We start from the raw sequence: 26,233 nt of genomic DNA on the forward strand, positions 1-26,233 counted from the left end.
GGCTCAGTTGGTTGAGCATCCAGCTTTGGCTCAGGTCATGATCTCATGGTTCATGAGTTCAAGCCCCACGTCAGGCTTTGGGCTGATAGTGCCAAGCCTGTTTCAGATTCTCTGTTTCCCTCTATCTCTGCCCTTCCCCCACTCACACGTACCCTTACGTGCACTCTCTCACTCTCTTAAAAAACATTAAAAAAAAATTTTTTTTTTAAATATTGTTGAGGAGGAGAGTTAGGAACTACTTTTCCAGCTCTTCAAGTTTCTTAAGATTATTTTCTCCATCCCTACTGTGAATTTTGCTAATTGAAAAGGAATTTATATGTAGGCGAAAGAGGAGTGTAGGTGTGAAATACTTTCTAAAATAAGTTTTAGACTTTTTATTTACCTACTCTGCTGCACTTCTGTAGATGATCATTTAATATTGTATATATATTCATAGTGACTGCATTACCTATTCACTACTTGTTAGTTAAAATTAGTTCTTGGTATCTAGAAGTTTGTCATTATATTATTTTCTCCCTTTTTTCTTTACTTTGAGAATTCTTTTATTATTGACATAAACCCCCTGCATCTGTAGTGGAGAGAACAGATTGAGAATAGAGATGTTAGGGAAAATTGATAAAGTTGTCAGGCTCTTTGCAGGGCCCGTAGGAACTTTGTAGAACATATAATCATAGAAAATGAAATTAAAATGGACTTTGAGATCAGGTGGTCTTGCCTCTGTTTTTAAGCTGTTTAATATTCAAACTGGTGGAGGCAAATAGTTATTTCTTCTTAAAAATGTTTGCGATTGGAAATTGAATAAGTTCTTCATATCCTATTAAATCCATTTTACTTTTAAATCAGTTTTCCCTTGGGGCGCCTGGGTGGCGCAGTCGGTTAAGCGTCCGACTTCAGCCAGGTCACGATCTCGCGGTCCGGGAGTTCGAGCCCCGCGTCAGGCTCTGGGCTGATGGCTCAGAGCCTGGAGCCTGTTTCCGATTCTGTGTCTCCCTCTCTCTCTGCCCCTCCCCCGTTCATGCTCTGTCTCTCTCTGTCCCAAAAATAAATAAACGTTGAAAAAAAAAAATTTTAAATCAGTTTTCCCTCAAGTTTTTGAAGACATTTTAAACTCAGACTGACTTCTCATCAATAAATTGTATTGATGAACTTCCCTAACTTCTAGATAGTAGGTGGTTTTTACTTACTGTATTTTTTTTCTCATAGTCCTTCACATCTAAGAATGAACCTTATTACATGACCTCTTTGTTTTATGTATGCTTTTCATGGGGGAGACCATTGGTACAATTTGTAATTTCATATGATAAGTCTAGGTTAATAAGGTGGTTTAATTTGTATAATTATTACTTATCTAAAATAGTTTGGCAGTTATTTGCTGATTAACATCCTGAAATTAGTTTTCTAGACATCTAAATACCATGAAGAGGTTAAAGTAATGCAGCTCGTGTGTGTGTGTGTTTTAAATGAATTAAGAAGTTATGCATAGTGATTTTCCGGTGATACTAATGTGACTGATCTTTTTTTTTCTTCCAAAAGTTTATTCATTTATTTTGAGAGAAAAAGCATGAGTTGGGGAGGGAGCCAAGAGAGCATCCCACACAAGCTCTGAGCTGCCTGCACAGAGCCCGATTCGGGTCTCAATCGGACTAAGCATGAGGTCATGACCTGAGTCAAAATCAGTAGTTGGACACTTACCTGACTGACCCACCCAGGCTTCCCTAGTTTTTTTTTTTTTTTTTTTTTATTAATAGAACAAATACTTAGAGTCCCATGTATGAACAGCACAGTGTTGGGAACACTGAGAGACAAGATAATGCATGTTCTTACTTTCTTAAAAAATGGAGTTTGGCCAAGAAGGGCCAAATAATTGGTAAAATATGTTGCAGTCACTATTGTTGAATTATGTTCTGCATACAAAGTATTGTATAAGGCATTTTATGCATGGCAAATCATTTAATCTGTACAATTTTGAGTTATCTCCATTTTTTATTGTGGTAACATATACAAAATAAAAAATTTACCATTTTAACCATTTTTTTTTTTAATTTTTTTTTTTTCAACGTTTTTTTATTTTATTTTTTGGGACAGAGAGAGACAGAGCATGAATGGGGGAGGGGCAGAGAGAAAGAGACACACACAGAATCGGAAACAGGCTCCAGGCTCTGAGCCATCAGCCCAGAGCCTGACGCGGGGCTCGAACTCACGGACCGCAAGATCGTGACCTGGCTGAAGTCGGACGCTTAACCGACTGCGCCACCCAGGCGCCCCCCATTTTAACCATTTTTAAGTGTACAGTTCAGTGGCATATACATTGTTATGCAATCATCACCACCATCCATCTCCGGAAGTTTTTATCTTTCCACATTGACATTCTGTATAAACAATAACTCCCCATTTCCCTATTCTCTGTGCCCCCAGCCCTTGGCAACTACCATTCAACTTTCCGTGTCCATGAATTTGACCTTCTAGGTACCTCATATAAGTGAAATCCTATGGTATTTGCCCTTTTCTGTCTGGCTTATTTAATTCAAAGTTCCATCTATGTTGTAGGATGTGTCATGTACCATTTTGCACATAAAACAGTTAAAGTCACATAGCTAATATAATGAATTGAGATTCATGTTAAGCCTGAAAATCATGTCTAGTGAGAAACATTTTATCTTGGCTTATTTAACCTACAGGTATTTAGCTTTGGGAAGAGAATGATTTTTAAACATTTTTAAAATGTTTTTGAAGGACTATAATGAGTATTATTAGATTTATTCTGTATAACTCTGGAGATCATTACTAGAACAATAGGTGTAAGAGGCAGGCAAATTTTTATTTAATATAAGGTAGAATTTTCAAATAGAGCTGTTTTTAGATGGTACGGGCTGTCTTTAAAAAGTGTAGCCCCCTTCAGGGTCACCTGGCCGGCTCAGTTGGTGGAGCATGAGACTCTTGATCCCAGGGTTGTGAATCTGAGCCCCACACTGAGGATAAAGATTACATTTAATAAAAATCTTTAAAAAACAAAAAAAACCCATAAATAACCTTCAACGGCGAAGACTGCTGAATGGTCCTGTGACAAAGGATGTTACAAAGAGGTAAAAATTGGTTGAATTATGTTACTTCTAAGTGTTCTTTTAACTCTGTTTCTGTGATTAAAATATTGCAGTCTCTTTGGGAGCATAAGATACCTTTAAGACAAAGTGCTAAGTTTAAATGTGGGAGAGATCTTTAGCAATGGAAGCATCATAGATTTCCCACCCCCCCCCCCCAAATCTGTGGTACATTTCTCTGAATATCCTCAGTAATGGAAGATTCTTTTCCTCTTGAGGGTAGGTATGAGTTTTGAAAACGGTCGAAAGTCATTATTATGCTAGTGAATAAAAATGGGTTCGCAAGGTATTTGAAGTCCTCAGCAATCTAATTCCAGTTCACCTTTTCCCCATATTTACTTACTGTTGCCAGCAGACTTTATGGACATTCATGCTTGGTGGCATGCTCTGATGTTCATTCTACAGCAGAGCACCTTTTTCTTTCCTTTGTGAAATTCTGAATATCCTGCTTGGTTTACATCCTCTTCAGTGTTACCTGTTTATATATCCTTTTTAGAGCATATGTAACACAACAGCGTTGTACTTTGGTCTCTCTAGTCTAGGTTGTGAGCAGTTTAAGGAGAAGGACTGTATCATATTCATCTTCATGGGCCTGAACAGGCTCTCAGTACCTTGTGTGTAGTAAGAGTTCAGTTACATTAAATTAAATTGAATCAATCTGATTGTCAGTGATGTTAGATTGAAGTGTGGTGCAGCTGTAAAATAATAAGACCAAATTTCTTGGCTGACTTTAATGACCCCTATGCCAGTTTCACACACATTCTGAATACTGGCAGTATTGAATCCATACTCTTCCATGATAAACTAAAGAAGGAAATGCTGTCTAGATACAGTGTCTGTTGTTAAAAATCATTTTTAAAATTAATCAAAATAGTGGTGTCTCTGTGTTAGGATAACAGATGCACCTTGTTTTAAACTTGTTTGTACTTGTCATTTCTAAATTTCCTGTTACGAACACAAAATGCTTTTATAATTTAAAAAATCCTATTTATAGGATTTAAGTCAGCTTCATTACTTTGTGATCACATAGGTAGGGATCATAATAAAATATGAAACATTGAAAAGCCATTGATGCTTTTCTTATTACTTAATGGTAGTAAGATTATATATCAATGATGAAGAAATCTTGGTTCCAATAAGTTTATTTTTGTTTTTTAATGTTTATTAATTTTGAGAGTTGTGGGGAGGGACAAAGAGAGGGAGGGAAAGAGAGAACCCGAAGCAGGCTCTATACCATCATCACAGAGCCTGGTGTGGGGAATGCAGGGCTCGATCTCATAAACCCTAAGATCAAGACCTGAGCTGAAATCAAGAGTCAGACACTTACCAACTGAGCCTTCCAGGCACCCCAGTTCCAGTAAATGTAGACATGTGTTTTTGATAGAACTGGAGCCCAAGTCAGCTGATGTGTATGATTTTATCAACTACTCTTGTTTTTAACTTTGCATTTTAAAAATGAAATTACCTGAGTGTAAATATTAATGTCTACCAGATTTACCTTTAAATAAAGTATGTAATCTGTTTTTGTTGAGATAGGGAAACTCTGATTCTTTTTTATTGTCCAGGAATATCAGATAACCCCAAAGCTGTGTGTAGCTCACATCTTGCGAGCCTTCTGGTTAAAGAAATCATATGTCAAACTTCCAGGGAAACTGGTACTGATGCCCTTGTGGCTCAAAAGGGCTTCTTCCCTTTTCCCTCCACTTACCAAGGCTCTTGCCTCCTTGCCCTTTTGCTAGGGACATTTCTAGAACTGTATCTGTAAACTAATTTTGACTTTTTTTTTTAATAAGTGACTTAATGTAAATAGATTGAGTTACGATAATAATATACTGTTCCTTATGGTAAGGAGTCATACTAGCCAAAGCACACTGCATGTTGACTGTTGTGCTAGTTTAGTAGCAAAAATGAACATGTAAAAAGTATGTAAGTTTTAAGACTTTAGGCAATATAAGTTCTTATTTTGCCTGTTCCATTTAACTCAAAATCACATCCTCTGGGGTCTTTCATTTAGAAATCTAAATTATGGAGGAAATGGACACCTTTAGGAACAAACTAGCTTATTTAAGAGGAAGGTTTTTTAAAACTAGGCCTTTAAACTAGGTGTGGCTCAAAAAAATGCAAAACGTACAGTTTGCTTTGACTTTGAAAAGGCTCAAATGCTGGAATAAAGGTGAAATTTCTTAAAAGTGTTAAAGGACTATAGGTAGGAAAAGAAAAAGTGACTGTATCTCCTTGAAATGTGAAAAATATTAAGAACAAGATAATACCATAATATCAGATTTGAAATTTGTGAAAATATTTGGAAAGATAAGGTAAAGAGGGAGATAGTGCTTAGTTAAAAATTAGAGGTTTAGAATTCATGAGGATGAATCAAACCATATCCTACTTCTGTAGTTTACTAGAAGGAAACCCCTCCCACACACAGCCCTCCATTCTAGAGCTTTTGCTTTTTCTCTGTGAGAGAGTGAAAAAGCACCCATTTTCTGTGGCTGTAAAGGGTTGTTTTGTTTGATTTGGAAGGTATGAGTAAGGAGCTGGGGTGGGCCAGGCTAAGTTTGTAAGTGGACTGTAAGTCTGATAACATTGAGGAATGGAATTTAACACATGTTATTGAGTTAGTGAGGAAGTTTTAAGTATGTATTTAGTGCCTAATTATTACTGTATTTTGTAAATATAATGCAGTTAGAATGTTTGTCTTTATTAATATTGGAAAGAATTTAGTAACTTTAGGATGTGAATATCTTTTGAGTAGGCCTGCTAATTTCCTCTCTGAGAGGGAGATAATGGGTCTTGTGTTGACTTGTCATAGTAGAATTCTTGTTTGCCACTGGTTATTCTTAGCTAGGGCTGCTCTGGAGAGGATTAAAAAACAAAATAAAAAAAAAATTGATGAATCCTAGAAACCTGAGTCTAGAGGTTTGGAACTTGACAAGCAGACATTATAGGCCTCAATGGTTTAGAGCAAATGAATGAGAGAGGCTAGCAAACAGCACTATGTATAATCTAGCCTTGTCCTAATTCATCTTTGAATTCCTGTCTAACACCATGCCTGGCCACTGATGGCCGCTACATTAATATTTGATTAAATGACAAGGTGGAAGTTAATACTAAGCCTTCAAGGTACTTACAGTTTAGCTTGGAGACAGAATGAACTTGGAATTTGGTTCTCCCTGAAACCAACAATGAGAGTTCATAGAAGAAAGGCTTATTATGGACTTGAATGTGACAGCTGGGACATAGGATTTAGGTACAGGTGGAAGGGTATTTCTTGCTATTCTGTCAGAATCAAACAGTGCAGGGAAAAGGATGAATGCTATATTTGAGTAGGATAAAGAGAAAGCCTGTGAAGATACTTCAGTGAAGTTTGTTGGGGAACAAGTGAGAAATAAAGTTGAATCATTGGGTTAGAGACCATATTGTGGGCGTCCCGTGAAATGTAGGAGGAGATTTTTTTGACTGTTGGAATATTCTTAGCAAAATGGTGTTTCAGAAAGATTAGTACAGAGATAGTATATAGGTGGGAACAGAAGGCACAGCTATGCTTAAGGGCTAGAAAACTAAGCCTCTGAGTTTTCTCAACCTCTTGTGCCCAGAAGCACATGGTTAAAAACTTAATACTTCAAACCGAAGTATTGAGTCGAGTGATATTCTTTCCATTTCATCCCAACTATTTATAACTTCATAAAAATCACCATATCAAACCAAATGATTAAAGATCAGATTTGTTCCTTTTATAAGATATCTACATTGTTTAAAAATAGTATTTTGGTCTAACTAGCTTTCTTCTATGAGGATATTGACATTTTGGGCCAGATAATTCTTTGTTGTGGAGGCTGTCCTGTGCATTGTAGGGTGTTTAGCAGACAAAAATGCCTCCAGACATTGCCACATGTCTCCTGGGGGCAAAATCACCCCAAGTATTGCCTTACAGCATACTTGTGATACAGTGTCAACTTAACCAGGAATATTTAGTGCAGTATTGCAGGAGTAAGTATTTCATTCTGATAACTGTGTTCTGTTTACATTTCTAAATCATAAAATAGTAATGTTTGAAATTTAACAAAACTAAATTGTACAAACCTGGACACTTTGAGAGTCAAGGGAGTGCTGGTTGAGGACTTCCCTGTACAAAGTGGATAAACAATCACCCTTCCAGTTAATCACCAAATATACATTGTATACTTACTATGAGTAGAGTACTGTGTTAAGATGATAAGAAGTAGGGATAAGAACTGTAGTTGTTGGAAAGCCTCATAAAAGAGGCAAGTCTTGAATTGGTCTTTAAGTAAGGCTGAGATTAGATAAGGAAAATGGAAAGAAAATTCTGCACCCTCCCCAGCCCCCATAGTAAAAAGAACTGTGAACAAAGACATCTGTGGTTTAACTGTCCAAGATAATGAAGTGAACATTTATTTGGCCAGTTTGTCTGGACAGGAGTGTTTTGTTTTGTTTACTCTTATTTATTTTTTTTTACTGGAGTATATGGGAGAGAAGATCAGAGGATGTAGTTTTGGATCAGATAAAAGGATCTTGAAAATTAAGCTGGGGACTCTTGCCGATGGGGACGTTTTTTGAGCTGCGAAACAATGTTATACTGATCTGTATTTTAGCTAAATGGTAGTGGGTAGAGGATAGCTTGGGAAGTCTAGTAGGTATGGGGAAACCACTTGAGACTATTATAATAGTTTATGTTGGGTGAGATGAGGGTTTAGGCTTGGGTGAAGTTAGTGGAAATGAAAAGGAAGGGATGGATTTTAGGGGCATTAATGAATGGATAGGAAGTGTTGATTGAACACATTGAATACGGGGAGAGAAAATAGTCAAGGTTAGCATAAAATTTTTCATTCGTTGACTGTTGCCATTTTGTGTTTGTTTGGAGGTGTCTGATTTGGGGGGATGTTATAGTTAACCTCCGGAGCTCTATGACACCCATGAAAAAAATTAGGACTAGAATTGTTTGAAATTGAAAATGATATATGTCCAAAGAATGATAGTTGGTTATGATGAAACATAAGACTTCTTCAAATTAAAAAAGTATCCAGTAAATATAGAATAAAATAGTAGGAACAAATTTATAGTTGTATCCTCTGAGATGGCAGTTGATAGAATAATAAAAATCCTGTGATGTAGAAAATGTGTGAAGAAATAGAAGAACTCAGTTTTTACACTTGTAACATGTATTTTCAGACCCTTGTGTCATGACTTCTAGCTTTGGTAGTTAAACTTTAGTTAGTGATATGGGAAAAAACTGATGGGAAAAGAAGAAAGTTAAGGGACCGGAGAATAAGTTAAATTTATCCTCTTAAAGACCCTGGGATAATTTGATTACTGCCACTTGGGAGAGATCCTGATTAATTGTTGTGGGTATTTTGAAAGGAACAAATGAGGTGGAATGGACATAAATTGAAATAGAAAGAATTTAGTTCTGCCCGTCCAACAACTGGAGTTACTGAGTGGTACAGTCAAGAATAACTATAGATTCTATGTATAATTTTTCAAGAAAAAGTGCATTCTTTTTATGCACTTATTATGGATTCTTTATAATTATTTCCTTCATTTCATTCTGCAATATCGAATTCCTTTTTTACTCTGTGCCAGACAGGTTTCTTTGAGGTTGAAGGTAGAGCATAAGAGTTGATGGGAAATATTATTCCTGCCCTTGAGGTGCTTGGAGTCTCATATGAAAGACAGTTATATAATTATATATAAATTGTATAGACACACAACTACAAATGTTAATAACGGAGGACTAGATTGGGTTTTCTTTCTAGGACAATGCCAGTTCTAAAAACACTGTCCCTCTTGCCTCTCAAAAGTATTTTATGCATTCTAACCATTTCGATATACAGTATATGTCAGGAATTCTCACATACCCACTCTTACCTTTCTTTTTATATAACTCCAAAGAAAAAGAAAAGAGAATGTCTGAGCTGGTCCTAATATTAACTTTAGTTCTATGAACAGAGTACAGTGTACCCTTCTCTCTTACCTCTACTCTGGCATGTAACATAAGAATATTGCCAGGTTTTCTGTAGCACTTCAGTTACCTGTAATTTTAGGCTAACCCAGTGTTGACGATAAACACATATATTTAAATACAAATATTTAAACATATATGTATCTAAATACATGTATTTAGATTCCTCCTATTCGTATTTTCACAAAGCGGATAAAATATTTTAATTTCATAATTTAAGAAACTAAGATTAGAATCTTTAAGAGCACTGCAAATAGAAAATTCTCTGATAGAACAGTTGTTTAGTCTTTATTGTATTAATAAACCTGTGTTTCCAGTTTTTTGTGGATTCTAACTTTATGCTCTCATACCTTTTCTCAGATATTTGTGCAGAAACTTTCTTAAGAAAAATATATTAATTTAAAAATTTTTAACGTTTATTTATTTTGAGAGGGTGAGAGCGAGCATGAGTGGGAGCACGGAGAGAGGGGGGAGAGAGGATCTGAAGCAGGCTCTGCGATGACAGCAGACAGCCCGATGGAGGGCTCGAATTTGTAAACTGTGAGATCATGACCTGAGCTGAAATCAAGAGTTGGACACTTAAATGATTGAGCCACCCAAGCACCCCTATTAATTTTTAAAACCAAACCTTAATGGGCAAACTGCTAAAAGTCATTAGAGTATGCATTATTATCTGGGATTTGAAGGGTATGTCATTGGCTAAAAGTTACAACTTGTTAGCCGTAAGTTGTATGGCTTCTACAGATAAAATTCCTGTTTAAGGCATTTCACCAATAAAGTTAGCTATTAACAAGCAAGGTACTCCAAAAGAAGTACCTGGGGTGCCTGGGTGGCTCAGTCAGTTAAGCATCTGACTCTTGGTTTCAGCTCAGGTCACTATCTCATGGTTGGTGAGTTTGAGCCCCCACATCAGGCTCTCTGCTGTCAGCACAGAGCCCACTTCAGATCCTCTTTCCCCCCCTCTCTCTGTCCCTCTCTGGCATTCTCTCTCTTTCTTTCAAAATACATAAATAAAAGTTAAAAAAAAATGTACATGTTTTTTACATATACATGTAACCTACGTATCTGTATGTAAATATGTATAAACCTATAACCATGTATGTTCTCTGTGGACTAAAAAATACTATGAGTAGTAATTGTTATCTATGTATGTGATGGTGGCTGAAAAATCTATGTTTAGTCAGTATACATAAGGATTGTCTTGCTTTACAGCTATTGTCAAAATTTGCACAGTCTGGTGGTATAGTTTGAGACTCCCAGCCTTCCTGATGTCTTTTGTCAAAAACAAAACAAAAAAACCCCAAAAACCAAACAATTCAATTTTTGATTGCTGCACTCTAGGTTGGTCCCACTGTAACTATTGTTCCCAGCAGTATGTGGCTATGCCTCAACAGTAGAAGATTGTCTTTTTAAAGAGGTAATTTCCAACCTCACTTTTGTAGAATTCCAGGGAATATCAAAATTCTTTTCATTTTCTTAAAAAAAAACTCTTGCCATTCTGGAATGAGAATCAAGAGGTTTGTGAAATGAAAATGGAAACGTAGAGTATCACTGTCTAAAACTTTAGAATTCACTACTTTAAAGCTTTTCTTCATTCTTTTCTGTTTGCTTGCTCTGCCTTGTGTTTTGGTAACCATGTTGTATTCTGCTGTCATATACCTTCTGTTTATATGTGTATCCTACCCTGCAGCTAATGTCACTTCAGTGCTTGTAAACTGCTGTAAGAATTTGCTTAATGAATTTGCCTTGCTAATAATTACCATTATTATTAGTAATACTGATGACAGGCCTCTGAAAACCAGAAGAGTATTTTATATTTCTTCATATAAATGTAGTATATATGCCTGCAAGTCAGCTAATGGACTAAATATAATAGTTAATGGCATAATTAATCTAAAATTTCAAAAAGTCCCTTATTACATATATGAAATGAAGATGTTCTTCAGTTGAGTTGTGATTTTTTTTTTTATTGTAATAGTGGGATCGATTACAACTTTATACTTTATGGTTGGTAGGGCTTAGGAGAAGAGAACAGGGAACAGCAGGAACCATTAGAATGACTACTATGTTGAAGTCTTTTTTTTTTTTTTTTGTTAAGTAAATTCTACCCCCTAATGTGGGTTGAACTCAGGACCCTGAGATCAAGTGTCCATGCTCTACCGACTGAGCCAGCCAGGGGCCTCCTTAGGCACTAAAGCATACTACTTAAGAGAGTAGGTTCTGGAGTAATCCTAGTTTTGTCACTTAATAACTATGTCACTTTGGACATTTATATCTCTGTCATTTATCTCATTGTGCCTTGGTGACCTTATCTGTATAATGGGGATTATGATAGCACCTATTCATGGCTTTGTTGTGAAGATTGAGTTAGTATATTTATTTTTATTTTTTTAATTTTATTTTTTTTAATTTACATCCAAATTAGTTAGCATATAGTGCAACAATGACTTCAGGAGTAGATTCTTTAGTACCCCTTACCCATTTAGCCTGTCCCCCCTCCCACAACCCCTCCAGTAATCCTCAGTTTGCTCTCCATATTTATGAGTCTCTTCTGTTTTGTCCCCTCTCCCTGTTTTTATATGATTTTTGTTTCCCTTCCCTTATGTTCATCTGTTTTGTCTCTTAAAGTCCTCATGTGAGTGAAGTCATATGATTTTTGTCTTTCTCTGACTAATTTCACTTAGCATAATACTCTCCAGTTCCATCCACGTAGCTGCAAATAGTAAGATTTCATTCTTTTTGATTGCTGAGTAATACTCCAGTGTGTGTGTGTGTGTGTGTGTGTGTGTGTGTGTGTGTGTGTGTGTGTATACACACACACATCTTCTTTATCCATTCACCCATCGATGGACATTTGGGCTCTTTCCATACTTTGGCTATTGTTGATAGTACGGCTATAAACATGGGGGTGCATGTGTCCCTTTGAAACAGCACACCTGTATCCCATGGATAAATGCCTAGTAGTGCAATTGCTGGGTCGTAGGGTAGTTCTATTTTTAATTTTTTGAGGGACCTCCATACTGTTTTCCAGAGTGGCTGCACCAGCTTACATTCCCAGAGTTAGTATATTTAAAATATTGAAATCATTCCTGGCATGTAATAAACATTTAATAAAATACAAATAATAATAATAGCACTTATTATTGCCTTACTGATTGAGAAAGCTTAGTAAATCTTTATAAAGCAATGTATCCTAAGAGTTTAGAATTACTAAATTATTTTTAGTTGTGGGTGAAACCAAAGATACTTCTATTAATGAAAGTTTTACAAAATCATAAAATTATAAAAATAGAAACAAAATTACAATCTCAAAATAGTCACCTTGATCTTACTTTGGTATGTTTCCTTTATCTTTTTTTCATATACATTTTTTTTTTTTAATTTTTTCAACGTTTATTTATTTTTGGGACAGAGAGAGACAGAGCATGAACGGGGGAGGGGCAGAGAGAGAGGGAGACACAGAATCGGAAACAGGCTCCGAGCCATCAGCCCAGAGCCTGACGCGGGGCTCGAACTCACGGACCGCGAGATCGTGACCTGGCTGAAGTCGGACGCTTAACCGACTGCGCCACCCAGGCGCCCCAGCATTTTTAAATATTGTAATCATGGTTGTTTTATTCAGTCTTCATTCAGATGCAAATATTTGGCCATCTCTAAATGTCAGTCACTGTGCCAGGGATTGTGCATTGAAACTGTGAAGACAGAGGCTCTGTTTTTTTGTTTTTTGGGGTTTTTTTTTGTTTTTGTTTTTTGTCTTGAATATGCCATAATAAATAGAGAAGTTTGATTTTGAGGTATTAAAATCTGATTATTTTTCTTGGCCTATAGAAAGTTGACTAATTATTAAAGACATAGATTTCAATAGTAATTTTAATATAATTTATTTTTACCTTAAAATTAAATCTTTGTTGTTCTTAGCTTCACTACTTTGCTTTCAGCTAACTATAGTATGAAAAGTGATTACTGTGGTTACCATAAATTCAGCAACGTAACTCCAGTTTCCCTTCCTATCATTTAATTAACTCCAGTTTCCCTTCCTATCATTTAATTATATGTCTATTATATATTCATTGGAAAGTCAGGAGAGACATATTCCAAACTGCAAATAATTTGAGGGGATAGAATTGGTAGGGGGAGGAGGGTTGTTATCACTCCTTACATTTATACATTCCTATATTACTGAAAGTTGTTACATCTTTTAAAAAATAATAAAGTTGCATTCTTAGTTGTTCTTATCAGTCATATTATACAGGCATGTGTGGCATATGGGCCAAAATGTGAGTTATTACTGTCAGTTTCATAATATTAATATTCTTATATTCCTACTAGTTCTCTCAGTATTTAACAATATACATAAATTATATTTAATGATTTTTAATTCTTCTGTAATGATCTAAAGGAAAAAGTAATATCTCGAGGGCCAATTTCTTTTTTTTAATGTTCTCGCTCTCTTTTTCTTTTTTAAGTTTATTTATTTTGAGAGAGAGTGCACAAGCTGGGTAGGGTCAGAGGGAGAGGGAGAGTGAGAATCCCAAGCAGGCTCTTTGCTGTCAGTGCAGAGCCTGATGCAGGGCTTGACCCCATGAACCATGAGATCATGGCCTGAGCCGAAATCAAGAGTCAGACACTTAACCAACTAAGCCACCCAGGTGCCCCAAGGGCCAATTAATTTATAAACTATAACTTACATAGTATAAGATTCACCTATTTAAAGTGTACTGTGGTTTTTAGTATTCATTGGTTTCTAGTATATTTACCAAATGGTACAACCATTATCATAGTCTTGTTTCAGAATATTTTTAACATTCCCCAAAGAAACCATGTACCCATTAGCAGTCACTTCCCATTTCTCTTCTCCCTACCCCCTCTCCTATCCCTCGGCAACCATTAATCTACTTTTTGTCTCCTAGTTTGGCCTATCCAGACATACCATGTAGATGATCTCATATAGTACATGGTCTTTTGTGGCTAGCTACTACTTAGCGTAATGTTTTTGAGGTTCACCCAATGTTTTAGCATTTTTGTCACTAGTACATTTTTTTTAAATGTCTTTTTTCAACTTATAAATACCAACTGAAAAACTTCAAAAAGACAAAAATGAACGAAGTATAAAGCTAAATCTTTTGTAACTAGAGTGGATGTTAGAGGTGGAATTTCCTTTTTAACAAGGCATATTTAGGTAGCTGCAAAGATGCTTTGTTAAAACACCTTGCTTCACTATTTACTACTAGTCGTTTTTTGTTTTTGTTTTTTTTAGTTTAGTTTACTTATTTTGAAAGAGAGAGAGAGAGAGGGAGAGACAGAATCCCAACAGGCTCTGCACTGACAATGAGGAGCTCGAACTTATAAACCATGAAATCGTGACGTGAGCTAAAATCAAGCAGGTCACTTAACTGACTGAGCCATCCAGGCACACCCATAGTGCTAGTCTTATGAGAGGTGGTTAGGAAAGTTTCCCTGATTAAGTGACATTTAAGCTGAGACACAGTCAAAAGTAGGAATGGTCTGACCAAGGTTGGGCAAGGGAGGATGAGATAAGCAAAAAGAATTGAGCATGTTTCAGGCAGAGGGAACAACATGCATGTGTGACCTAGAAGCAAAAGTGTTGGGCTTTCCAGGAATAGAAATTAGTACCATATGGTTGCTATTAAAATTTGGGTGGTGGATGAAAGTGAGAAATGCAGCTTTTTAAAAAAGTACTGAAACAGATCACTGCTGATGCCTGAAAGGGCTGTGGGGACCTTTTTTTTTTTTTTTTTTTTTTTTTGGATAAGACTCTGTCATAAGGGCAAAAGGAAACTGGCACAGAATTTTTAGCACAGGTATGTTAATACACTCAAATTCACATTTTAGAGAACAACCAAGCGTCATTATATAGAAGGGATCAGAAGAAAGCAAGACCAGAGATTTTCAGGGATTTTTTTTTTTTAAGGGTTTTTCTTTTTCAAAATTGTTTTGACATTCTTTGCTCTTTACATTTTCATATAACTTTTAGAATTAGCTTGTCAATATCTGTAAAAGAGGCCTGCTGAGATTTGTTTTTAGAGATTGTGTTGTGTAGATCAGTTTGGAAATACTGACGTCTTGACAATATTGAGTCTTCAGGTCTATGAACATAGTACATCTTTCATTTATTTAAGTTTTCTTTAATTTATCTCAGTGTTTTACTGTTTTTAGTGTACAACTCTTATACTTCATTTGTTATTTCATATTTGAAATAATATATAGATATACAAATGATTGTTTTGCCTGTCAATCCTGTGTCCTACAATCTTACTAAATACATTTATTCTAGTTGGGTGTTTTTGGTTTTGGTAGATTCCTGCGAAGGCGTTTCTATATACAGGATCATGTTGGCTGTGAATAAAGACTGTTTTGCTTCCTTCTTTCATATGATGTCTTTAATTACTTTTCCTTGCCTTGTGAAACTGGTGAGACACTCTAGTGTAGCATTGTATAGAAATGATGAGAGTTTGCATCCTTAACTTTATTCCCAGTCCTAGAAGAAGAATTCATTCTTTCACCATTAGATCTATTTTTCTGAAAGAGTTTGTGTAGGATTTGGTATTATTTTTTCCTTGGTGATGATAACATTAATAGGTAAAGGCATTTGGGCATGGGTTGTTTTTCTTTACAGGAAGATTTCTAATTACTGATTCAATTTCTTTTTGTAAATCTCTTCAGATTCTCTGTTTCTCTGTGAGTCCCATTTGGTAACTTGTATCTTTCTAGGAATTTGTATATCCTATCTAACCTGTTTGCATAAACTGTTCATAATATTCCCTTATAATCCTGTTTGTAGCAGTGTTCACTCTTTATTTCTAATTTTTGTAATTAGTGTTTTCTCACTTTTTTTTTGGTAAATCTAAGATATTGCATTTTTAGAATCTTTAAAAAGAACCATATTTGGTTTCTTTTTTTTTCCCTGTATTTTTCTATTTCACTGATTACTACTAATATTTATATTTTCCTCCCTTCTGACTGCCTTGAGTTTAATTTGCTCTTCTTATTTTTTATGATTAGATTGTTGATTCGAGACCTCTTTTCTTTCCTAATATGTGCTAAAAATTATAAATTTTCCTCTAAGTACTTCACTGTCTTCATCACATAATTAGTGGTAGGTTTTATTTTTGTTTTTTTCAGTTAAAGATATTTTCTAATTTCCCTTGTGATCTATTATTTGACCTGTGGTTATTTTTAAGTGTGTTGTTTAATTTCCAAATATTTGGAATTTACTACATTTCTTTCTGTTGATTTCTAATGTAATTCCATTGTGGTCAGAGAACAAACTTTGAAGAATTTCAGTTATTTTAAATTCAGAAAGACTTTTTCATGGTCAAATTGATCTGACCTGAAGAATGTCCTGTGTGTACTTAAAAAGAACATCTGTTCTTTTATTGATGGGTAGAGTGCCCCATAATTGTCAGTTGAGTAAAATTGCTTGATAATGTTCAAGACTTCTAAATTCTTACTGATTTTTCCATGTAGCTCTTTTTTCAGCTCTTAAGAGGGTGCTATTGAAAACTCCAAATAAAATTTCTCAGTTGTCTCTTTTTCTTTTTATTCTACTACTGTTATTAGGTATCTTTTTATTTGATTGTTATATCTTCCTGATGTATTGATCTCTCTTTGTCTCCAGTAATATTTCTTAAGTTCCAGCTCTTTTATGGTTACTATTTTCATGGTATATCTTCCCGTCTTTTAGTTTCAACCTACTTGTGACTTTGAATCTAAGGTGTTTCTTCTACAGAAAAATATAGTTAGGTCTTGTTTTATTGTTTGTTTTTTCAAAATTTATTTATTTTGAGAGAGAGAGTGTTGGGGGGAGAGAGGGGGAGAGAGAGAAAGAGAGTGCAGGGCCTGATGTGGGGCTCGAACTCATGAGCCATGAGATTATGACCTGAGCCTACGTTGGATGCTTAACCAACTGAACCATCCAAGTGCCTGGGTCCTTTTTTTTTTTTTTTTTTTTTTCTTTTTTATTCAGTCTGACCATCTCTGCCTTTTGAATAGATTGCTTATAGTCTATTCAATTTAGTGTAATTATTGGTGTGGTTGGATTTATGTCTGCCATTTTGGTTTTTGTTTTCAGTTTGACTTCATTGTTTATGTTCTTCATCCCAACTTTAACTGTTTTCTTGGTATGGTGAATGATTTCCAGTTGTATCCCTGATATTCTGTGTATTATATTGTGAAACTCCTAATCATATTTCTTCTTTTTTAGTAAGCAGTTTTGTCTAGGTATAGTGCATGGGATAGACGTTCAGCTCTCTGCCAGGTCATGCTGACATCATGTCAGCAAGAGTGGGGCCCTGGCTCACACTATCTTCTTCCAGATGGATGGGGTGTAAAATCAACTCTATACTGGGCCCTACTGACATGTAGAGAACTGGTAAAGGGAGATGAGATGCTCACTCCACACTGCCTCCTGCCTTGTTGATGCTGGGTAGGAGTGGAGGCTCAGCTCCCCACTGGGCCTCTATGACTTAATTTTAGCAGAATTAGGGTAATGAAGTTATACATTTCAAGTTTTCTTGGCAGGTGAAAGCTTGACAAATCCCAACCGTTGTAAGTTGTATTAGCCACCTATGTACTGGCTGTGCTCATCAGAAATAAGTCCCTTTTGATTCAACATTATTATTAAGTTATTAAATATTATTTAAAAACTTCAAAAGCACCAGTGAGAAAAATGTTTTTAGCTCATGAAATAGTTATTTTGAAGAAGTCTATGTGTTTGTAAGAAACAAACAAAGGAGATGATATGTATTCAAATATTTTTGTTTAGGATTTTCTTTAAAAATTCAGGGACTGAAACATCTTGGTCTTGCTAAAAGAGGATCCGCTTACATGCTACAACCCAGTTCACATGTCCTCTGTCAGGTTTAGAAATACTTTGAAACCTCAACCAAAGGTTCCTTGACCAAAGAATAATTTTTTGCCAATGCCATTTGGGCCATAGGCCTCCATTTTTAGACTTGAGGGTAGTAATGGGGCACTGAAATAAGAAGATAGAGTGATAAGAGATAGTTGGCATACTCGGGTTATTGAATTAGTCTCCCTCTTTTCATCACTCTAGGAATGTACAGGTTACTACATTAACTTTTATCTGTTGAAGGAAGGTGCATTCTCTGTTGCCAGTTAGGGAAGTAAATATAGGAATGGTGGGGGGAAAGGTAAGTTTGTACATGTAGGATCAGCAAGACTTGGTGATAGATTATTGGTGAAGGTAGGAAATAAAACAGATGGAGGAACCCAAAATTTGAGTTTTTAGCTTTTGTAACTGAAGGAATTATGGTGCCATTGACAAAAACAGGAGAGCTACCATTCATAGGGTATAGGAGATATGATGGCTTAGTGTAATTGATTTTGAATTATTGTTTTATTAATTTAGTTTATAGTACATTCTGTATTTTTAAAGACTCTAAAAGCACCTTATAATTTTTTAATAAAAACTTTATCAGGATATAATTTATATAATATAGAATTTACCCATATCTTTATAATATATATGCAATAAAATGCATCATAAGATTCAAGAATTTAGTATATTTATAGTCATGACATTGTTACCACAGCCATCACCACCATGTAATTTTAGAACATTTATTTCACTCTAAAAGAAATCTCTTCCCCATTCCTACCTCTTCTAGTCCTAGACAATGACTAATCTACTTTCTGGTGTGTCCTTCTCTAGACATTTTGTATAAACGGAATCATACAGTATGTGTGTTTTTTGTGTCTGGTTACTTTGAGCATGTTTTTGAGGCTCATTCCTGATCCTTGAACTTTTTACAGTTAGTTTTACAGCTAACAGTAGAGGAACATACTAAGCACACATGAGTCATGTGATTAAATTGTGTGAAACCAGTAGTGTAGGGAAAAGTTATATGTTGAAAGAGTAATGATCATAAAGTGATTTTGTTAATGTTTATTCATCTATAGTTTTGTTTGCTAAATATTTCTAACCTAAAATACCTATATATGATAGTTATCACAATTAAAATGGAATGCTGAGGTAGAGATTTATTATGAAACATTTGTAGTATTTAAGATGGAAAGAGAATGAACCCCATTGGTTTCGTTTTCTTTTTGAACTGTTATTAAGGTATTTCATAAATTGAGATTTTATTTCATTTTTATCCAAATGAACATGGATTGTTGACTAGAGAAATGATTATTTACCCTGTTAGTTTTGATTATCTTGATCAGAGCTAACTAGTTGATGTGAGTGACTTAATTTATAGATAGGGGAGATGAGAAAAGGGATGGAAAATGTACATTGGGTCACTAGAAAGTAGTTTGTCAATTCTGGTACTATAGAGATATATTTAAATGTTTATACCAGAACACATTTTATTTGATTGCCATAACTTGATTAATATAAAATGTGAAATTACTAACTCCTGGTCTTACGGAGACATTTAACTATGTAGATAAAGCATACTGTTGTTTACTTCATAAATTCCACTCAAAGTGTCTTAATTTGGAAACCATTCTGATTAGAATTTAAGTAACTTCACATTTTTCATATGGTATCACATTTGAAATAAATTAATATCAATTGACATAATCTGGACCAATCTGAGGAAAAAACTATGAAGTAGGAAATTCAAGGGTATCACTCTCCTGTCTTCTGCCCACATTGTCTTTTTGTATACCTTCCCCAGGAGCTTATAAAGTGTACTGTCCTATTCTTTTTCCTGAGACTGAAGTAAATTTCATAAATGCATTCATATTAAGTTATTCAGGATTTAAAGTATTGCTTTTTTCTGATGTGTCATGGTTTGAAAAGAAGGCTACAAGAGTGGGTACTGCTTAACTAAAGGGAATGGATTGCTAATGGGAGATTTTTGTGTGGTTTGTGGTAGGAAGTGATCTGGCAGGTGGAAAACAAGGTATTTATCTCATACTGTCTCCAAGACAGTACTTAATGATATGGTTATATTAGGGAGTTGATCAAGTACTACTGAAAACAGACCGAACTGTTTTTTTTTTTTATAAAATTTTTTTTTTCAACGTTTATTTATTTTTGGGACAGAGAGAGACAGAGCATGAACGGGGGAGGGGCAGAGAGAGAGGGAGACACAGAATCAGACACAGGCTCCGAGCCATCAGCCCAGAGCCTGACGCGGGGCTCGAACTCACGGACTGCGAGATCGTGACCTGGCTGAAGTCGGACGCTTAACTGACTGCGCCACCCAGGCGCCCCGAAAACAGACCGAGCTATTGTAAAGACAGATGTTTCCTCATAGTTTTTGTAATGAGACTAAAAGAAAAAGAAGACCTATTTTAGAATTAGACAGTTGGCTTCATTTGGGTTTATTTGACATTTGAAATATGGGTTAATATTGATGGTTGTAGTGTCATTTTCTTTTTATACACAAAGTAAAATGTAGGTGATTTTAAAGACATTCCATGACACCTGCAACACCCCCCTCTTAATTTAAATCTGTCCAAAAGGATCCCTGTCTTATAACTTGTGCTTAATAATGAATGTTAACCTTTTATTTTTGTTTTTGTTTTTGTTTTCTTCTAGGCTGTATTCATCACCAAAGAAAAAACTTACACCAATGCAGAAATCAGTTAGTCCACTAGTTTGGTGCAGGCAAGTTTTGGATTACCCAAGTCCTGATGTCGAATGTGCTAAAAAGTCTCTTATCCACAAACTTGATCAAACTATGTCAGGTATGTCTATAATTTTACTTGTAAGTTCATCTCCTTGCTTTCTTTAATCAAAAAACAGATAGATGTTGAGTTGGTTTGTTTTTAGGAAGGCAGTTCTTTGCTTGGTGGTTTCTTAATCTCGTGCATGCCATCATGGGTTTTTACCATATGCACATAACCTTGTTTACTTAATAGCTTGTTAAATTACATAATACCCTGTTAAATTTACTTAATAGCTTTTTGCCCCAATCTTCTCATTTTTATTTCACTTCATCCTAAAGAATAATATCCATGAAATAATGGGGTTTATATGATAGGGCTTTTTTTTTTCTAATATAAGTTAACACAAATAACTATTAAAAATATGTTTGGTATCATCTAAAGTTCTCTCACCACCCTTGGGAAATTCTGATGTGGTGGAAACATACAGGCTGGGAACCAAAGAGACCCCATTCTCATTCTAGCACTTAGTTACTCTGTGACTCTGTGCATTATTTAACTTCTGTAAGCTTTTTCCTTGTGTATATGTAACTTCTGTGTTACTTTTTCCTTGTGTATAGAGGATCCTTTTTGGAAAAGCAGTAGCCTTTATGCAATTAAAAATTTTTTTTTTTTCTGAATATTAAGTGTTTTTAGAATTGTATCCTGGAGCTTGATTTAAATTCTATTCATAAGAGTTTTTTTTAATGTTTGTTTATTTTTGAGAGAGAGAGAGAGTGCAAGTAGGGGAGGGACAGGCAGAGAGGGAGACACAGAATCTGAAGCAGGCTCCAGGCTCTGAGCTGTCAGCACTGAGCCCGACGTGGGGCTTGAACCCGTGAACCACGAGATCATGACCTGAACCAAAGTTAGTTAGTTAACTGACTGAGCCACTCAGGCGCCTCCAAATTATTAAAAGTATCTAGACAAAGTAGTAGACAATTCAAAATAACTGGAAAATTTCTAACTCATTCCAGTTAGGTGATATTATTTAGATGTTTATTAAAAATATCTTTAGGGGGCGCCTGGGTGGCTCAGTCGGTTGAGCGTCTGACTTCGCTCGGGTCACGATCTGACTTCGCTCGGGTCACGATCTCACGGTCCGTGAGTTCGAGCCCCGCATCAGGCTCTGTGCTGACAGCTCAGAGCCTGGAGCCTGCTTCGGATTCTGTGTCTCCCTCTCTCTGGCCCTCCCCCCGTTCATGCTCTGTCTCTCTCTGTCTCAAAAATAAATAAATGTTAAAAATATATATATATCTTTAGGAACAACTTTCCATTACTGCATCTCACCTTAGAAATAAGGTAAGTGTATTTTACAGTTAGGAGTTGTCATTATTCAGCAGTATATGTTCATAACCTACTTTGTGCTAGGTGTTGTTCTCAACTCTGAGGATATTGCAATGAAGAAAATAGACGAAAAAGTCCCTTACTTCCCAGAGCTTATATTCTAACGGGGGTGGCAGACAGTCGATAAATAAACATATAAACGCATTGGCAAACTTTTTCTGTAAATAGCCAGATAGTAAACATCTTAGGCTTTGTGGGCCATGAGGTCTCTGTTGCAGTTACTCCCCTTTGCCCTTCTTAGACGCAAGCAGCCATAGATAATACGTAAATGAATGGGCATGGCTCTGTTCCAGGGAAGCTTTATTTACAAAAAGAAGTGGTGGGCTGGAATTGGCTCACAGGCTGCAGTTTACCAAACCTTGGTTTAAAACATCCTAAAAAATAGGAACTATTAGCAATTGGCAATTAGTCAGTTGGACCTGGGGAAAAGCAAAATAACACCTCAAAAATAGCAATTTGAGTGAAGTAGCTTTTTGCTTTATTATAACAAGGTATTAAAGGTAGTGGGAGTGTGTAAGAGAAACTGTTACTCTTGAACCAAAACTAGGTGTAATCAGGTACTGGATTTGTTTGACAGTGTTTAGGTTTTATAGCTATATGCACAGAGCAGTAGGTACAGCTATAAATGTAATATATAGTCAAAGGAAAAGGGGCACCTGGATGGCTCAGTCGGTTAAGCCTCTGATGCTTGATTCCCTCTCAGGTCATGATCTCATGGGTTCATGAGTTCAAGCCCCACTTCGGGCTCTGTGCTGACAGTGTGGAGCCTGCTTGGGGGTCCTCTCCCTCTCTTTCTGCCTCTCTGTGCCTCTCCTTCCCTCCCCTCAGTGGATAGATAAACTTAAAAAAATAAAAAGAAAAAACAACTATTTGGCTATTCCAAATTTCAACCTTAGTCCTAAATCCCCCCTTTTCCAAGTTGGTGAGGAGATATTAGATGTATTTCTGTGGTAAGGCAGAGCTTCCTGGGAATACAGCTATTGTATTCTAAGAGAATGGTTTCTGTTCAGTCCCACTCAGCTTCCTTGCAGTGCTCTACTACTTGTCCCGAAGATGTTCTTCTCTTATTGTTTATGATAGTGCATTGTATTTTTAAAAAATTTTTTTTAATATTTATTTATTTTTGAGAGACGGAGCGAGACACAGCACGAGTTGGGGGGGCCGGGTGCAGAGAGTGGGGGAGACACAGAATCCAAAGCAGGCTCCAGGCTTTGAGCTGTCAGCACAGAGCCCAACACGGGGCTTGAACTCAAGAGCCGCAAGATCATACCCTGAGCCGAAGTCAGATGCTTAACTGACTGAGCCACCCAGGCGCCCCATGATAGTGCGTTGTATTTTTTACCCTGTCTCACCCTCCCTACTGTTTTCTTTGAAGCCATCTTTGAAGGTTCTTCCTTCTTTGTCCATCTTTTTTTTTAATTGGAAACTTTACATAGCTTAAAATTTACCACTTTAACCATTTTAAAAAATTGTTTTTTTAAGTGTATTTGAGAGAGAGAATTCGTGCTGCCCAGGTGGGGGAGGGGCAGAGAGAGAGAGGGAGAGAGAATCCTCTTAATCTCATGAACTGGGGATCATGAGCTGAGCCGAAATCAATAATCAGACGCTTAATTAACTGAGCCACCCAGGCGCCCCAACCATTTTTTATTTTTATTTTTTATTTTTTTTTACCATTTTTTAAATCTACAGTTCAGTGGCATTGAGTACAGTCACATTGCTGTGCAGCCATCACCACTGACCATCTCCAGAACTTTTTCATCATCCCATACTGTGCAATTCTGTATCCATTAAATGTCCCATTTCCCCAATCCCCCATCTGTCCACCTTTTAAGTTTAGGGTGACAGAGGTCTCTTTTGCCTGGCTTCTGTTTTCATTATTTCATCCATTCATATGGTATCCAGCGGCCTCTCTTCAACTTAATCTCATTCATTCATGCATATATTCAGTTAATATTTACTGAGAGCCTGATATATTTCAGACTTTGGGGAGAGGGTAGAGGATACATGATAAAAACTAACAGCATACCTGAGCTCATGGAGTTTATCATCTAGTAGGGGAAATGTACTAATACAAATAGTTTTTATAACTGGTGATACATAATAAAAGAATGGTACAAAGTGCTTTGCTTTGAGAAATGGGGATTTTACTTCAGGAAACAATGTTTGACCTGAGTCCTAAAGATTTAGAAAAATTTGAGTGGTTTAAGGGGGAAGGCGAAAGAGGGAATAAGGGTATTCCAGGTAGAGAACACAGTGTGTACAGAGGCTCTGTGGGAGGCCTGTGCAAGCATGCGGGGAGAGTATGGCATGCACGAGACCTGGAAAAAGCCAAGTTGGTGGCTGGAGAAGAGTAGGGAAGGGAGAGATGTGAGAAAGATATGTAGGAGCCAGGCTTTGCAAGCCCTTATAGATTATGGTAAAGGTTTTGGATTTGGGGCACCTGGATGACTCAGTCAGTTAAGCCTCTGACTCTTGGTTTCAGCTCAGGGTTTGTGGTGTTGGGCCCCGTGTTGGGCTTGTGTCGGGCTCGGTGCTGACAGGATGGAGACTGCTTGGGATTTCTCTCTCTCCCTCTGCCCCTTCCCTGTTCTCTCTCTTTCTCAAAATAAGTAAACATTTTTTTTTTTTTAAGAAAAGGTTTTGGGCCTTATTCTAAAAGCAATGGAAAGGGGCATCCGGGTGGCTCAGTTGGTTGAGCGTCTGACTCTTGATTTCAGCACAAATCGTGATTCTCGGGTTGTGGGATCAAGTCCTGCAGCGGGCTCCATGCTGAGCGTGGAGCTTGCTTAAAATTCTCTCTGTCTCTGTCTCCTGCCCCTCTCCCCTGCTCATGCTCGCTCGCTCACTCGCTCTCTAAAAAAAAAATAAAAATAAAAGCAATAGAAAGATTGGAGGGTGTTGTTCAAGGGTGTGGTATGTATGAGCAGGAAGATGTGATTAGGTTTGCATTTTGGTTAAGGTCTTGCTGGAGTATGGAGAGTAGATTGGAGAAGGCTAGAAGTGAATGAATGTAGGGTGCTTTTGCGGGGGTGGGGGGTTGATCATGATAGCTGGGCAGTGTGTGTTGATGGTAGTGGAGATGAACAGATGTGGATGGAAAACTGAATGATCCAAATTTGAGGAAGTAAGGGAGAAGTATCAATGATCTAGGTTTCCAGCTTGTGTGACAGGATGAATGTTACTAATCATTTTGAGGTCAGAACCCCAGGAAGAGAGTTCAATTTTAGCGGGAAAATCATGACTTTGAATGTGGAAATGTTGGCTCTGAGGAGCCAGTGGCTCCATAGAGGAGACATTAAATGGGCAGCACATATGGGCCTGAAGCCCAGGAAAACTTGGGACTGGAGATATAAATAATGGGGAGTTTTTGGACTATAGATAATAACTGATGTGATAGATATGAATGAGATTTCTTAGGAAAAGGAATATAGTATAGAGTGAGGACATAAAGGGGTGAGGACTTGAAATGCTAGTGATTAAATAAATAACCACCGGGAAGAGAATAAGCTTCAGAGGAGATCAGAAAGTAAAGAGGAAGAAATTAGCACCCCAGTTTCTGCTCAGGTTGGTATTTCTGAGATACTACATTCTAAATATGTTTAAAGTGTGGCATCTTATCTCTTGGGGAATACGGACAAAACTACACTGTCCAACTTACTACATCATCAAACTAAACAGAAAAACAACAAAAAAACGTATGTTCTTCCACCCCAAACCATTTCTCTGCCCAGTAGGCAAACCAGAAACTTCAGAGTCACCTTATTTTTTTTCTTTTGTAATCCTTCTAGTTTTTAATATCTATCCTTCTTTTTTGTATTTGTCACCTCTACTGCCTAGTTCAGTCTCATCTATTCAACATAAAAATGTCCATCAATTTTCTTCTGAAACTGATTGGATCATATATCACCCTTGCTCAGAATTCACTGATAGTGAATAACGTTCATTCTCCTGAGCACAGTTTCCAGGACTTCCACGACCTGGCCCGGCTACGTCTTCCTGTTTTGTCCCTCACGCATCTGCTTTACCTTTCTACAGCACTCACTCTTATTCCCTGAACCTAATATACATTTTCAAGACCCTGCTTTTGTTCCTGTGATAAACACAGATGGAAGCACACGCTTTCCCCATTCTCAGTGGCCTGTCAGATTGCCGCTCATCCTCTCAG

The 26,233-nt window shown here is 36.6% G+C and overlaps 1 protein-coding gene across 2 annotated transcripts in view; it reads left to right on the forward strand.

Annotated features, from left to right (window-relative positions):
* SLAIN2 (SLAIN motif family member 2) overlaps positions 1–26,233 on the forward strand; it is a 74,209-nt gene that overhangs the window by 11,835 nt on the left and 36,141 nt on the right. For both annotated transcript variants that reach the window (XM_047090664.1, XM_047090665.1), the window contains exon 2: positions 20,615–20,763. In XM_047090664.1, coding sequence (XP_046946620.1) covers positions 20,615–20,763 — 149 coding nt within the window. The remainder of the gene's footprint in view (positions 1–20,614; positions 20,764–26,233) is intronic.

Source organism: Lynx rufus, unplaced genomic scaffold (genome assembly GCF_022079265.1).
Source record: "Lynx rufus isolate CCGP_SWC_20201006 ecotype Redwood Valley unplaced genomic scaffold, mLynRuf1.p SCAF_3, whole genome shotgun sequence".
Lineage (NCBI taxonomy): Eukaryota > Metazoa > Chordata > Mammalia > Carnivora > Felidae > Lynx > Lynx rufus.